Source organism: Pistacia vera, unplaced genomic scaffold (genome assembly GCF_008641045.1).
Source record: "Pistacia vera cultivar Batoury unplaced genomic scaffold, PisVer_v2 Contig1140, whole genome shotgun sequence".
Classification (NCBI taxonomy): Eukaryota; Viridiplantae; Streptophyta; class Magnoliopsida; order Sapindales; family Anacardiaceae; genus Pistacia; species Pistacia vera.
Window position 1 is genome coordinate 147,702 of NW_022195183.1, and position 17,295 is coordinate 164,996.

The following is a 17,295-nucleotide window of genomic DNA, read 5'->3' on the forward strand; positions in this document are numbered from 1 at the left end:
GGTTATTAATGTCTTCTTCGATCATCTAAATAAGCAACAAGTTGTGTATGCTTTAACTGAAGAAGAAATCATTACTGAAATTAGATAAGAAGAGGAATGAGATAATCCTGAGGATGGTAGTACGGAAATACCAAAACTTTCATGCCAATAAGCTTTAAACATGCTTGAGAAGCTAGAAATATTTTGGCTTTAACAAAAAGGTGTACATGCTAGCGACTTATTACGTACTCACAAGTAGGGCTAAAAAAAAAAAACCGGAAACCGAACCAGAAAACCGAATCGAAACCGGTCCAAAAAACCGGTTAACCAGTTTCGGCGGTTTCAAAAAATGAAAAAACCAGTTTTTCAGTTCGGTTTACGGTTTATATCATTTTCTAAATCGGTTAACTAAAACCTGTTTAATAAACCAGTTTTCTTATAAATTTAATATAATAATATTATTTTAATTTTTAATTTTTAAAAATCCTTTATTATCTAAAATCCTAAATACCCAAATCTAAATCTAATATTAGTTTGAACTTTGAAATCCCTAACAACTACACAGTACACACTCGACGATGTATACCTCATCTCCTCATCTCAAACTCGCCGGTCGATGGCCCGTCGCTGCCCTCTCCACTCTCCATTGTCTCCAAGACTCCAGACTCCAGTCACTGCTGCCTTCTCCAGTCTCCAAAGGTGTAACATCTTCTTCTCAAACTTGTCTCTCCTCCTCCCGTCCTCTCCTCTCAAACTCGTCGGCCGCCGCTGCCATCTCCATTCTCCGAGACTCCAGTCGCCACCGCTGCCCTCTCCAGTCTCCAAAGGTGTAACATCTTCTTCCTAAATATCTGCTCTTTAAACTACAGGAGGTTTCTGACTTTCTGTTTTGACTTTGGTGTTTCCTCATATTTTTTTATGCTTATGTTGTTGTGAGATAATTATATATGCAGTGTTGTGTTTGGTGGAATAAATATAAAAGACTTTTTGAGTAAATGTAAAAGTCCTTTTTCATTTTTGTGCATTTTTTGGTGGAGTGAATGTAAAAGATCCTTTTCATTTCTACGCACTTTTTGGTCGAGTAAATGTTAAAGACTTTAATTAGTCTTCTTTTTTTTCTGCAAATTATGAATGGGCATATATCATATCTTGACACATTTGTCGGAAAACAGAGGACCCTTTGCAGGAAATTTGCATAACTTCTGTTGGTTTATAGTTTCTTGTAACCAGGAAGCACTAAGGCTTCTTTTTGTTGCCCTTTTCAATAAGACTCATTTTTCAGTAGTAGGTAATTGAAGTCATATTATGGTGGAAATAAGCAATGGTCTAAACTCTAAAGTTGTTTGTAACCACATTAGGATACCCGATACTATAATTTAAACCTAGAAAAGCAATTATTTTTAGATGAAGATGGCTTTGAAAACACGAGACTAATCTATCTGTCCATCTTTGCATAGATACACAAGCCAAAATGCAGCCTCACTGCTATAAGCATTAAGCAATCAGAAATTAGAATACACACTAGCAATTAGAAATTAGTCTACAGCACTTGGTCTATCTGTATGAATGTTGACTCTTTAATGCTTTGTTTGTACTAATAAAATTTTGCCAATAATTTGAAATCCTTTAGCATCTTGAGCAATCCTTGTAACATCTCCTAGTCATCTTCTCAATAACATTATATTATGGGAAAAAAGTTGGAAAAGATAAAAAAGAAAAAGATACAAGTTGGGAATTTAGGATGTCAAAGTTCTGAGCTATACCCACCACATGTTCTTTTTTATTTCTTTATAAAATTCTCATGGTCAGTAATGGGAGTCTTCCATGTAGTCAAAAAATTACAAATAAAGGAAGAGAAAAAGACAAACTAAACAAATATAAAAAAAAAATGTTGTTGACTTCTTGCTGTCTGATACCACTTTGCATTACCTCTTTCTCTATCAATTAATTTTCTTTCCGGATTGTTCTTCATTTTTAAGTATTGCACGATGTGAAACTAACATGAATTCATCTACCTGTATATTTTTTTAATTAAGTGCAATTTCTCAGTTTAAATTCTTTTCGAATTTTGTAGATGTCGTCGACTGGAGACAATACTCATCCTTGTCAAACTTCAAGTGACATTCATTCACCGAATCCGACACCTGCAAATGTGGCCACAAATCAAACTACTTGCACGGCACTAGTGCCATGTCCAACCGAAAAACGTGGGACTTCTATTACTCAAAGGAAGAACACTTCGGAAATGTGGGATCACTTTACCAAGATTAATTCTGAGAATAAGGATAATGCCACTGCATCATGTAATTACTGTGAGAATGTTCTAGCTTGTCCAAGTAAGAGCAGTACAAGTTGTTTGCGTAATCATTTAAGTAGGTGTAAAAAGTATCCCTTCAATATGGTGGATAAGAAGCAAAAGACATTAGTGTTTCAACAAGCACAATAGGCACGTGATCAGTCAAGTAACGTTCCACATTCTTGATCACTTTTGACTTGGAAATTTGACCAAGATGGGCTTAGACGGGCTTTAGCTAAAATGGTATGAGTTACCTTTTAGGTTTGTTGAGCGTGAGGGGTTTCGGGAGTTCATGAGTATGGCTCAGCCAAGGTTTCAAATTCCTAGTCGAACAACGGTTACTTCAGATTGTATTAAAATATATAATGACGAGTGCCAAAAGATGAAGAAGTTTTTTGCTAAGTTTTCACAAAGAGTTTCTCTCACCACTGATACATGGCAAATTGTCAGAACCTCAATTATATGTGTCTGACAGCTCACTTCATCGATGAAAACTGGGTTTTACAAAAAAGGATTATAAACTTCTGCCCCATTATTAGTCATAAAGGCTTAGCGATTGGCAAGGCTGTGGAGAAGTGTTTGCTTGATTGGGGTATTTCTAAAGTTTTTACAATCACTATTGATAATGCAAGCTCTAATGATGTTGGAATAAGTTATCTAAAGACTCGGTTGGGAAGTTGGAAGGGGAGTGTCTTGGATGGTGACTTCCTCCACATGAGATGTTGTGCTCATATATTGAGTTTAGTTGTAAAAGAGGGATTAAAAGATATGGAGGACTCCATATTCCGAATTCGTTCGGCAGTGAGGTACGTGAGGTCTTCTCCGGCAAGGTTACAGAAATTTAAAGAATGTGTGACAAAAGAAAAAATTGAAAGTAAAGCTCAGTTGGTTCTTGATGTTGAAACAAGGTGGAATTCCACATACTTGATGTTGGAGGCGGCGGTAAAATTTCATAAAGCTTTTGAGTTGTTGGAAATAGAGGATAGTAATATTCAGATGAGCTTAGCAGTGGGGAAAGGTTTAAAGGTTTGCCTACATGCATTGATTGGGAGTATGCACGATACTTCTTGCCTTTTTTGAAAGTCTTTTATGATGCAACTCTACATGTCTTTGGCTCACTTTATGTCACGAGTAATTTTTACATGCGGGACATTTTTGGCATTGGATTGAAGATTTGAAAATGGTGTAGAAGTATAGATTCTAGGTTACGTGCTATGGCTCTAAGGATGAAGGGGAAATATGATAAATATTGATCAAATATTAATAATATCAACCTCATGTTATTCATTGCAGAGGTACTAGATCCGAGACACAAGTTAGAATATGCGAATTGGGTTATTAATGAGTCTTTTGATACGGATCTTGCTGAGAGGTTGAAGACAAAAGTGAAAGAAGTTTTGGTGGCTTTATTTGAGCAATATAGTTCGTTTAAGGTGGTCCTTAGTGTGCAACCAAGTGAGCAGACTCGAGTTGCAATGGAGATTGATGTTGATGATGTAGATCTTGATACTAAGGAGTTTATGAAGGTTATGTATAAAGAGAAACATGCTGGACAAAAAGTTGTGAATGACAAAACAGAGTTGGACAAATATTTAGCGGACGATTGTGAAGATGACAACAAGAGTTTTGATATCTTGCAATGGTGGAAGTTCAATTCAACAAAATATGGAGCTCTGTCTATGACAGCACAAGGTGTATTGGCTATGCCTGTCTCTACCGTTGCATCTGAGTTGGCTTTCAGTACGGGGGGTCATGTAGTGGATCCATTTCGTAGCTCCCTCACTCCCAAGATGGTGGAGGCTCTTATTTGTACACAGAATTGGGTTCGGGCTTCGCATGTACCATTCATCATAGAGGAGAGCTTGGACGAAATATCAAAACTTGACATGGGTAAAATTGTTCATTTACTTTTAATTTTTTGGTTATTTATTTCTTGTTTTTGTTAAATATATTTTGCAAATATAACCTATCTAATGTGCTTGTCCAATTATTTGTAGAAATTGCACGTTTTGGATTGGAAAGCACAAGTCATATGGATGATTGAATGACAACCCAATATATGAGGTATATTACTTTTGATTTTTTATCTTGTATGTCAATGGGCGATATACGTAAGAAAAGTAAACAAACTTATGATCTCATTTCTTAATTATTTTATAAGCTGGTTTGTTAAGATTGGTTGATCAATAAGTATTTAGTTTGACATGTTTGATTTGTTGAGTAATTGACACGACTTTGGGACTCATAAAATTTAATAATTTTTCTGTATTAAAGACTGTGACAGAGAAAGAGAGAGAGAGAGGATTAAGATTAATTTTGTCATTTGTGATTACTGTTAAGGGGCAGAAAATGAGGCAATGTGCAATGTCTTGAAATTAGTTTGGTGAAATTAAGTCACCTCGCCAATGGCTACCTATAAGGCTATAACAATAAAAGTTAGGAAAATGCTACAGCCACCGAAGGTTGCGCACTGAATCTGTGCACCGAATGACGTGGTAAAATCCTAACCGTTTATTGATAATAACTGATAATAAATCAATGATCAGGATTTTGTCACGTTATTCGATGCACAGATTCGGTACACAACCTTCGGTGGCTGTAGCATTACTCTAAAAGTTAAATGGGTTGAGTACAAATTAGTTTATAACTTTAAGATACCATAAACAAGAATCCTATGGAATCATTCACTGTATCATATTATTTATGTGTTTATTTTATTTTTCTGCAGTGACATTTGCTGAAAACGAAATGCATTCTCTTTATTTAGAAAATATTAAAGTTGATTTCATTCCTCTTATAGGTGATTCCATGATTGCATTTGACCAATTGAAGAATGCTTGAGCCTTAAAGTGGAGGGGAGATGCCTGTTTACAACCTTCACTTGTTATTTCTTAATCACTTTTGTACTTGACCATTAAAATTTAAAGGAACAGTTTGTATTTTATGATAATGTAATTGGTGATTATTAGTTATTATGCTTGGATGAGAAGAATTCAGTAGCATTAATTGGTGATTAATTGGCCAAATTGTTGTGGATCTTTTGGTTTTTTGGTTTCATGAAATTGTCATCCAAAAATAGGAATTTTTTTTATCATAACATATAAAAAAAAGGCAAAAAAAAATTTATTAATAAAACTGGTTTGCAAACCGGTTAACCGAATTGCAAACTAAAAATTCGGTTCGGTTTGCAAACTGGTTTATGCAAAAACCGGATCTGTTTCGGTTCGCAATATGGCTTGAACCGAAAAACCGGTTCGGTTACAAAAAGCATGTATCCGATTCGGTTAACCGGTTTTTTGCAGCCCTACTCACAAGATAAAAGATGTGATAACAACTCTAAAATATAAATTATTGTCTCAAACAACTTTAGATAAATATTTTATTCATCTTAAACTTTTAATGTAATATAACATATATTTTTTACAATAAACATATATTTTTTGCAATAAACATATAATTATTACTATGCAAAGGCAAGTTCCTTAAGACGGGACCTAGAGAAATTATAACTTATTACAATGCGAAATTTATTCTTATTTATAACTAGCCCAAGTTGGGGCTAGAATTTTTTATGACTATATGAGGGTTATTCTTACATAGAGTATCACTATAGAGAGGTTCTACTGTATTTCATTTATCTTGTTTTTTAATATGATGATTGGATTAATAATTTATTTATTTATAAATTGATTAGGGTGTAGTTACAAACTTATAAAACCTTATTGGTTTTTTAAATTTTCAGGGAGGGCAATCGCCCACTCTAGGCTAGTGCTTGCTTGGCCACTGGGTAGTGTTTACTTCATGGATTGGATGAAAATGAGAAAGGAATTTGAATGGAAAATGTATGAAGGAATAGAATTACATTATTTACTTGTAACAAGAAACGTTGATGGAGTATAATAAAATTTATGATTTTTGGACTAGAATATATACATTCAAGTTTATATATATATATATTGCAAATTAAAATAAATTAAAATTAAAAAGTTGGTCAGTTTGTAATTTGACCCTTAAGTAATTTTGATACCACAATTAATATGTCACATTCTATAAAAACGAATGAAATTTTAACATGTCTACGACTACCAAAAGTAAACTCCTTGCAAATGCATGAATAAAGAAATGATGAGCTTATTCATATTATAAAGCAGCATGTATGTTCGCGTTATAATGCAGCATGATATATACCAAATATCCCTCTTATCTGATAACAATTTCTCCGTGTTAATCTAATATTTGTATTTTATCCTTTGTGTTGATATCTTTTGTAAGTATTATAGTTATTGTAGATGCACAATCTATATTGGACCCATGACAGATCCAATAGCAAAAGGCTCTGTGCCAAAGGCCCAACTCTGGTTGGCCTAATAGCAAAAGGCTCCGTGCCAAGGCCCAAATCCTGTTGGCCCAATAGCCAAAGGATCCATGCCAAGGCCTAACTTTGGTTGATCCAATAGCAGATGGCTTCAAGCCACGACCCAACTTCGGTTGGGCCCATATTAAAACCCATCCTGTGAGAGGACCATCCATCAAGATGGCCTATTCTGTACGAAAGACCGTTCTATGGGTCGGCCTATTCTACGAGCTGGTCCACACCATGAGTATGTTAGTGTTTTAATCGAGAGAACAATGCAATGGAAAACAAAAATTTACCGATTAAACACTAGTAAGCCTCGAAATCCAAATATGAGTATGACGATGTTCATATACTATAAAATAAATAAGACCCATGAATGATTCAGAACCTTACCCACGTTTGGAGGCTCCACCTCTTTTTTAGGATCTGGATGAAAAAGGCTCACGATCCAAGAGTAAGATCAAACCACCGTTATCCACACAAAGGCAAGGATCAACACAAGAGATTTACTAGATCTTGATGTGCAGACTAAAGAAGATGAGTGAGATTAGGGTTGAGAGAAAAAATTTCTCTCAATAAACCTATGCTATCCACGGCCAAGAGAGGAATGAGAGAATGAATATTTGATTTTTAGGGAAAAGTGCCCTTTTATCGGGTTGCCCTAAAAATCCTTGAAGGTGCATTTACAAAAATACCCTTCCATTAATTAATTCATTAGTGTCTATGATTCCGAAACAAAATCATATATCGGGTATTTTCCTGTTATTATTTTTATCCATTAATAATGTTCTTTTAATAATTAAAACACACACACACAGATATATATATATATATATATATATATATATATTGATGGTTTATTGGATCCAGACAACAACCTTTCCAGCAAATTTAATTGCTCCATAAGATTTACCAAAATACCCCTTTGTCAATAGATGACAAAAAATGCCCCTCACATATTCTCTTCTTTAGATTGCCTTTTATGTGTGTGACCCCAAGGCTCCTCATCATGCCAATAGTGTGTAATATCGCAATCGACACCTAATCAATCGTCTCATTACATATAGACTAATATTGGCCCCTAGTAAAGCATCAAGGCCACCCGACATAATCGGATTCAACGTAATTCGCTACCTGTCAACAGTATGGTTACCGTGCAATTAAATCCCTTCATCATCTATTATCTCATCAAGGTTTGAAGCATAGAAGTAATGTCGACTTCAAATATAAACCACCTTGACCTATTCAGATTCGGTTATCGGATAAATCGACTGATTCCACTATGGCCACAAATTCCAAGGTCGTTGTCCTTCACCGGAATCTCACCGAGATAATATCTCCTGTGCATAAGAGTGATGAATCCTTTGTCAATCCGCCATAGTCGTGATGTATTTTCCAATATAGTCAATCACTCTCGTACTGATAACCCTCTCAAGATTACGTTTGGTAAGTGTTAAACTACACCAATAGGAACACACGACACTCTGATGATCTCAAGTCTAAGGACCACATGCACCACCATCTGTTAGAGGATGTATTCCATGGACACTGGTGTTACTATCCATATGGAATCCTCTGATGGGTCAGTCTGATGAACTCGTGAATCACAAGCACCCATGCGCCGCAACAAGTTTTCAACAAACAATCTTGACATGTGAGATCAGTCACTTCCTTCCGGTAGGGTCGTTCAATACTATGATAGCTTACCGTAATATATGTGCGTAGGTCAGGATAATACTTCGGCTATGGACATTTTTAGAATAGCCACCATAAGTGGTCATAGGGATATCACAATCAAGACTTATCACTATTTGATTCCCTCATCATGGTTCAACTACTCTAAGGGTATATATCAATACATACATATGAAATATGTTTTACATAATATAATCAATGCCTTCTATATATTGAATATTCATGATCCACAGAGTCAACATACAACAATATGATTGGCTCAAGGGCACATACTCTAACAAAGTTAACCTACTCCACAAGTTAGATCACCCTACGATCAAGGCCACCCTACGAATTGGGCCAACCTATATTTTAGGCCACTCCATGAGTTAGGCCTTTCTATAGGATAAGTGACCCCAGGCTCTAGCCCATCAGTATACACTTATCCTACAACAGGACACTAAGTCCCATACATATCCTAGTACATCCAAGACTCCTAGTCTTACATGAACTAGTACTCTTACTTCTACATGGATTAATACTATGAGTTTCCTGTTTACTCAAACTCCTATATTGTGAGAACACCTAGTTCTGCAATGACTCAAGTTTCCTTGGCTTACTATATAAATAAAGGTTAGCCCTTTCATTATGCATGGAGATCACAACCCTTCTTTTTAACTTACAAAATTCTTACTCCCAAGAACCATCGTCTTTCCCCACTATAGAGTTAAGTTTTGACCACTTTACGCCGATAATCGTCGTAGAGCCAAGTTTTGACCACTCTACGCCAATAAGTCGTGCCTTAGCGTCACACTTCCAGTAAACTCTTTCTCTTTCTCAGCCTTACTAAATATCACACAACCGTACTAACTTAAGCATCAGAGTGCCTACTGCCGATGCCACACTGGTGTCCCTTAGTGCTTCACATTCACTCTTCTTTGTCTCTACAGGTCTACGAGATTGTCAGTGGCTCATTCCTCACGCAATCAAATCCAAAGGACTTTCGAGTAGATCTTACTGTCTACTGTTATCATTCATGATTGTATACCAAACACATAAACACAAAGATATTCTTTCCTTCCTCTTCAACCTTTTGTGGTAAGATATGACTTAGTTCTTTTATTTGTTTTAATTATTTGTATATTTGCAATATTTAATTTATTATAATAAAACGTAGTAACCTACTTATGTTATCATCTTTATTCCTAGATGACTGAGTAATATCTGTTTTACTTTTCTTCATTTATATATAAAAAATACATGTCTCACAGTCTATAATCAAAGTGAAAGTGAATAAAAATTAAACGTTTCTATAAACTCCTACCATGTGTAACGTTGGGTGTAGATTAGATGGGAAATAATATATTTATTTATTAACAACTCCATGGAAATGCATTAATAGACAGATGAATGTCTATACATTTAAAATACTTATATGTGGATTAATATTTCTCAGTGGACATCTTTATTAAAATGAGTTGATTGACTCTTGAGACCACAGCAGTCACACATTTGCTTATTAGTATTGACGAAGAAAAACATGTTTGAATTTATTAAATATATAATTAAAATGTTTTTGAAAACATTTGCGGATGAAATACATATTCTCCAATTTACTCAATTTAATCCTTCTAATCCTACTGTAAAATTATTAAGTAAAGCTGACAATACATTGTAAATAATTATACGTCAAAATTTAAAAGGAAGATGGGGTTGTTATATTATTGCCACGTAATACTATAATGATAAATAATAACAATCATAGAACAAATTTGACTTTCATTCTATAGTATCAACGCAAAAACAAAATAAGTTGTAATTAATTATGTGTCTATCTTCATTAACCAAATTAATGTATTAATTTCATCATAAATTACTTAAAATGATTTTGAAAACTACACCAAATTATGGTCTTCTTAACTCCATGTATTTCCTCATAAATTAATCAAAAAACGTTTTAAATAATACTAAGAACTACGCCAAATTAACGTCTTTTTAAGTCTATGTATTTCATCATAAATTAATTAAAAAAGCTTTCTAAATAATATTAAGAACTGTGCCTTGTAGGACATGCAGATGTGACACGAATAGAATAAAATAAACAAATTCTTAATATACAAAATTGTCAGCAGCCTTCTCTCATAGATGTGGAAATTAACAGGAGCCTTCTACTTTGACCATATCAAATCAACCATGACCTTGCATCAATAACAATCACTTATGTTCTAACTAATCTCAAGACAATTGCTAATCGACAATCCTGACATTAATAAATTAAGCTTATATTTTCTCAAAATTTAACAAATTTAGCAGCCATTGGTCCATCCTCTAATATTTTACTATTAAAAATACTATAAACTATTACACGACCAGACCTCCCCTAATTTTTTTTTTTTTTTTAATTTTTATTTCTGCCTGTATTGACTATTGAATTTATTCGATGGAGAAAAACGTAGGTCAATTTTTTCAGGAACTTCCCAGAAACTCTTAAAAGACATGCCTGTAACTAGAAGGTCCAAAATTATAGCTAGTATGAACCGAGATAATTAAAATTTACACCCCCTGGAGTTTGGGTCCAGTAACCGTGACCCCTCTAATTCTAAAAGATGTTAACCATGTCAGGGCAGAGTGGAAAAATTATTATTAATTCACCTGTCTCTATGTAAAATATGTTGCTTAAGAGTTAAAGAGTTATGAATTAATTAGTGATTTTTAGTTTGAGAAGGGTGTTTCCTAGTATTTGAAAGGCTAGGACCTTAAGAATTAGATCAAAAACTTAGGGTGGATTAAGTCATTCACTCGAATAAACCAAACCCCTCACAGATATATAAACCCATCATTTATCATTTACCTACACTCGATGCAAAAACTCCAGCTTCTTTTTCTCTTCAAACTTCCAAGGCTTTGCTTCTTGAAATTAATTACAAGTCTTTCTTCTTCTTGAATTATTAGTTCACCGCCATGGAGATGTCACCTATGAGAAACATTAAAAAGGATCAGAAATCAAGTGCAAGAAGAAGCAGAAGAAGGGTATGGAAGTTGAAAATTAGTCTCACTTGGAGTGCCATCAAGAAGGCAGTAAAGGGCAGCTTCAAGCCTCATCATTTTCATCTAAGCTGCGGGCCAAGCCTCAAACATCTCTCCAGCACACGAGTCCATCAACACGACATTAATATAGCACCTCATCGTGCAAAGAAAAATCCCACCAAACCACTCGCAGCCCTCCTCCTTAAGCCATATTCAGCTTCTGATTTTATCGATTATGGTGATCACATGACTCCAACTAAATCACCAAGAGACAATATCCCAACAAACTGGCGTGAAATCCACGGCCAACAAAACTGGGATGGCCTTCTCGAACCACTCCATCCCTCACTCCGCCGAGAAATAATCAAATATGGAGAATTCGTGGAAGCAACTTACGACGCCTTCGACTTCAATCCCTTGTCGGAGTTTTGTGGAAGCTGCAGATACAACCGCCACAAACTTTTTGAAGAATTAGGCCTTACTGGAAATGGATACAAAGTGACCAAGTACATTTACGCCATGTCTCATGTAGATGTCCCTAAATGGTTTGAGAGGTCGGAAATGGGCCGAACTTGGAGCAAAGATTCAAATTGGATGGGCTATGTCGCGGTGAGCAGCGACATAGAAACCGAAAGAATTGGCAGGAGAGACATAGTCGTGGCGTGGCGTGGCACTGTGGCACCAAGCGAATGGTTCATGGATCTCAAAACAAAGCTAGATCGATTCGGAAGTAAACAATCAAGAATCCAGGTCCAACATGGATTCCTCAGTATTTACAAATCCAAGAGCGAGGAAACGAGATACAACAAGTTAAGCGCGTCGGAGCAAGTGATGGAAGAGCTGAACCGACTAGTAATTTTTTTCCAAGAAAGAGGGGAAGAAGTGAGCTTAACGATTACAGGCCACAGCCTCGGAGGCGCATTGTCACTGCTCAATGCATATGAAGCTGCAACTACATTTCCTAATTTATTCATTAGTGTCATTTCATTCGGGGCGCCAAGAGTCGGCAACATCTTCTTCAAAGAAAAGCTGAGAGTATTGGGAGTGAAGACGCTTCGAGTTGTTGTGAAACAAGATATTGTTCCGAAACTTCCTGGAATTGTATTCAACAAAATTCTCCGGAAGCTGAATCCCATAACAGAGAGATTGAACTGGGTTTACAGGCATGTTGGGGTACAATTGAAGATTGATAAGATGAAATCGCCTTATTTGAAGCAAGATTCGGATTTATCAGGGAGTCATAATTTGGAACTTTATCTTCATTTATTAGATGGGTATTTGAGCAAGAAATCAAAGTTTAGATGGAATGCAAGAAGGGATATTGCATTGGTGAATAAGAGTAGTGATATGTTGATAGAGGAGTTGAGAATTCCAGAGTTTTGGTATCAATTGCCTCATAAAGGACTTGTGTTAAACAAGCATGGAAGATGGGTGAAACCTGGAAGACAGCCTGAAGATATTCCTTCTCCATGTCCCAACGATGCATCAACTCATGCTATATCTACTTAAATCTTTCTTAATTGAAGCTCTGAATTTTGAACAGATTTTTTACCATTTGTAATGTTAGGTGTAGATAGATGGGAAATTATATATATATATATATATATATGAACAACTACATTTCAACTATTTTATTTATTTATCTTACTCATATATAGTTGAGTAAACATTATTCAAATTTTATAATTTACAAATTAATGAATATTAAATTCTGAAGTCAGGCAAGTTCTCATGTCTGCTACGGCAGTGGTTGGACCAAGGCCAATAGTTGTTTTCTTCAAATTCATTTCTAGCAATGAAACAAAGGAGCTGGGTACATCTATATTAAATTTTATTTTTACAACATCAATCAAATTTATTCTCACAATGTTCACTGCTGGCAATTCATTTTTTTTCAAACAAGTGGCTTCGTGCTGACATAAATATTCTTCCTTTCCTTTTTTTTTTTTATTTATTTTTTTTTTTTTATTCAGTCTATTCCTTCTAATCCTGTTGTAAAATTACTATACATTATGAATAATTGTACGTCAAATTTTAAAATGAAGAAGATGGGATTGTTATAGTATTGCCAGGTAATACAACACTTATATTCTCCATAGTCATTCAAACGAAGGTAACTGGCAAAAACAAAATAAAGTCAAAAAAAAGGCTTTGTTCAATTGCACCAAATAAATGTCTGCTTAACTCCATGGGTTAATTTTATCATAAATTAATTAAAAAAGCGTTTTAAAGAACTTTCCTGTCTGTAGCACATGCATGCAGATAAGCGACGTATAGAATAAAATAAAACTAATTTTTTAATCTGAAAAATTGCCAGCAGCCTTCTCTCATAGATGTGGAAATTAACAGGAGCCTTCTACTTTGACCAGTCAAATTAACCCAGGACTTATTAGATGAGTCATGAGATAAGAGATAATTATAAATTTATATTTACCCATGAGATAATAGCTTGCATCAATAATTTATATTCTAATTAATCCCAAGACAATTGCAAATAGACAATCCTAACACTGATAAAATAAGCTTAAATAATTCCAAAATTAACAAATAATATGATAAACATGAGCCACCATTGGTCCATTCTCCAATATTTTACTAATTAAATAATTTTTTTAATTTCTGGCCCTATTGACTATTGAATCTGAATTAATTCAAGGTTGAATTTTATCAGAAACTTCCCAGAACTCTGTGAAGACATGCCAGGAAGTAGAAGCTCCAGAATTGTAGCCATTATAAACCAATCCCCTCATAGATATAATATAAACCCATCATTTATTATCATTTGCACACGAAATCCAAAAACTTCAGTTTCTTTTTTATCTTCAAACTCAAAACGCTTTCCCAATCTCTTTCTTCTTCTTGAATCATCTCCTGTTTATCACATAACTATCAGAATGGAAATGTCACCTATGAGAAATGTTAAAAGGGATAAGAAATCAAGTGTAAGAAGAAGCAGAAGGAGGGTATGGAAATTGAAGATTAGTCTCAGTTGGAGTGCCATCAAGAAGGCAGTAATGGGGAGCTTCAAGCCTCACCATTTTCATCTGAGCTGCGGCCCAAGCATCAAACAACTCTCCAACATCCGAGTCCATAAAGACGCCATTAACGCGCCTAATCGCACAAAGAAAAGCCCCACCAAACCTCTGGCCGCCCTCCTTCTTAAGCCGTATTCTGCTTCTGATTTTATCGACTATGGCGACCACATGACTCCGACTAAATCCCCTAGAGAAAATATCTCAACAAACTGGCGTGAAATCCACGGCCAACAAAACTGGGACGGTCTTCTTGAACCACTCTATCCCTCACTCCGACGAGAGATAATCAAATATGGAGAATTTGTGGAAGCAACTTACGATGCCTTCGATTTCGATCCCCTATCAGAATTTTGTGGAAGTTGTAGATATAATCGCCATAAGCTTTTTGAAGAATTAGGCCTTACTGGGAATGGTTACAAAGTTACCAAGTACATATACGCCATGTCTCATGTCGATGTGCCTAAATGGTTTGAGAGGTCCGAATTGGGCCGAACTTGGAGCAAAGATTCAAATTGGATGGGCTATGTCGCAGTGAGCAGCGACATAGAAACCGAAAGAATTGGCAGGAGAGACATAGTCGTGGCGTGGCGCGGCACTGTGGCGCCAAGCGAATGGTTCATGGATCTCAAAACAAAGCTAGATAAATTCGGAAGTAAAAAATCAAGAATCCATGTCCAACACGGGTTCCTCAGTATCTACAAATCCAAGAGCGAGAAAACAAGATATAACAAGTTAAGCGCGTCGGAGCAAGTGATGGAAGAGCTGAACAGACTAGTAAATTTTTTCCAAGAAAGAGGCGAAGAAGTGAGCTTAACGATTACAGGCCACAGCCTCGGAGGCGCATTGTCACTGCTCAATGCATATGAAGCTGCAACTACGTTTCCTAATTTATTCATTAGCGTCATTTCATTCGGGGCGCCAAGAGTTGGCAACATCTTCTTCAAAGAAAAGCTGAGTGAATTGGGAGTGAAGACGCTTCGAGTTGTTGTGAAACAAGATATTGTTCCGAAACTGCCAGGACTTGTGTTCAACAAAATTCTTCGGAAGCTGAATCCGATAACAGAGAGATTGAACTGGGTTTACAGGCATGTTGGAGTGCAATTGAAGATTGACAAGGTGATATCGCCTTATTTGAAGCAAGATTCAGACTTATCAGGGAGTCATAATTTGGAACTTTATCTTCATGTTTTAGATGGGTATTTGAGCAATAAATCAAAGTTCAGATGGAATGCAAGGAGAGATATTGCATTGGTGAATAAGAGTGGTGATATGTTGATAGAGGAGTTGAGAATTCCAGAGTTTTGGTACCAATTGCCTCATAAAGGACTTGTGTTGAACAAGCATGGAAGATGGGTGAAACCTGGAAGACAACCTGAAGATATTCCTTCTCCATTTCCCATTGAAGCATCAACTCGTGTCTTAGCTGTATCTGCTTGAGGAAATCTTTCTAAATTAACAAGTCTGAATTTTTAACAGATTTTTTACTTTAGTTTTATTCTTCATTTGATTTGTATTTCTACCAGAATTGTTTATAAATGAGTAATTAATTTTAATTTCTTAAATTTATCAAGACTGGATGCAGCAAATTTATATTGAGGGTCGATGTTCATATAATCAAGTAAAAATAAAACTAGATAATGGAATTGATGTGATCTGTGCTTTTGACGTGTCAAATGTGACTGGATCTTATTCTTTATAAATTATAAGAGTTAAGAGCCACGAATGTGACCATAGTCCACTTGCCACAATAATATATGTATAACCTACAAATAGAACATATTACAAATGTCAAATCCCATAATACCATATAAAATAAATGAATTATTATTATTATTTTGAAAAACTAGCCAACTTCAAGTTTTTTTATTTTTTTTTTAATCGAGGATATCCAAGCCAACTTACACGTATCTCAACTAATTTCTTAAGGCCATGAAGTTAACAATCGGATGAGCTTCTAGTGGCCTCTCCTATCAAGGGTTGAGGTAAACGAACTCAACCTCTTAAATAATACACCCAAAAATTTGAATTAACCACTCAATCACCAAATGATGGTTTTTAGAAAAGAAAAATATAACAAGGAAAAATGAAATTTGGTAATGTTATATTGCAATTGGCTAACAATATTATGGAGGATAGAATGTTAAAAAAATCATAGCTAAATAGTAAGAAAAATGGAATCCATGTTTTTAAGCCAAACCTTAAATCTTCATAAAGAAAGAAAAATATATGATACATATCGATCAAAAAATATTTAGGCATGGCAATGTTTCCCGGGATTTCGGGGACCTGTCCCGCCCAACCCCATATAGGGCGAGGAAGCCCCGGTTTTTTTGGGAATAGGGGTGGGGGTGGGGGGTGTTTTAATCCCTATCCTTGGGATGGGGCGGGGGTGGGTGATGTCTTTCCCCCGCCCCATCCCGTATATAATATATAAAATTAATATATATATACAGTAAAACCTTTTTATAGTCATAATAGTGGGACTAACTAATTTTATTACTATAAGGAGGTTATAACTTAATGGATGTGTAGTTACAAAAATTATAGTTTTGATTTCTTATTTTATAATTCATGTTTTAGTAGTACAGTATTTGAATTTCAATTCATATTTTAGTAATATTAAGATTTTAATTCAGCGCTTCAATTGCCTACTTTTGAAACGGATAAAAGATCGTTTCTTATAACCAGCAAAAATAAGTGTTATTGATGGAACTGTAAATGCAGTTGATGCATGGTCAATTGATGTAAAGCTACAGACAATTGTCAATAGTTTTAAGCACTGCAAAATTAAGACCACTAATGTCAATGAATTGTAAGTTACAAATGAAGTGGATGAGGAGAATAAAAGAGTCACTATAGGATTGAGTGATCAGATTCGACAACTTCACTATACTAATCGAATGAATATTAATGTTTTCTTCGATTAT

General features: G+C 35.3%; 2 protein-coding genes across 2 annotated transcripts; both read left to right on the forward strand.

Annotated features, from left to right (window-relative positions):
• Nucleotides 1-11,186: 11,186 nt before the first annotated feature.
• LOC116144599 (phospholipase A1-Igamma1, chloroplastic-like) lies at nt 11,187-12,894 on the forward strand. Its single transcript, XM_031430043.1, has one exon. It carries the CDS (start codon nt 11,268-11,270, stop codon nt 12,840-12,842), a length of 1,575 nt encoding a protein of 524 aa, XP_031285903.1. The 5' UTR covers nt 11,187-11,267; the 3' UTR covers nt 12,843-12,894.
• A 1,333-nt stretch (nt 12,895-14,227) lies between these two features.
• Nucleotides 14,228-15,805, forward strand: LOC116144534 (phospholipase A1-Igamma1, chloroplastic-like). Its single transcript, XM_031429979.1, has one exon. The coding sequence runs from the start codon at nt 14,228-14,230 to the stop codon at nt 15,803-15,805; it is 1,578 nt and encodes a 525-aa protein (XP_031285839.1).
• Nucleotides 15,806-17,295: the final 1,490 nt, after the last annotated feature.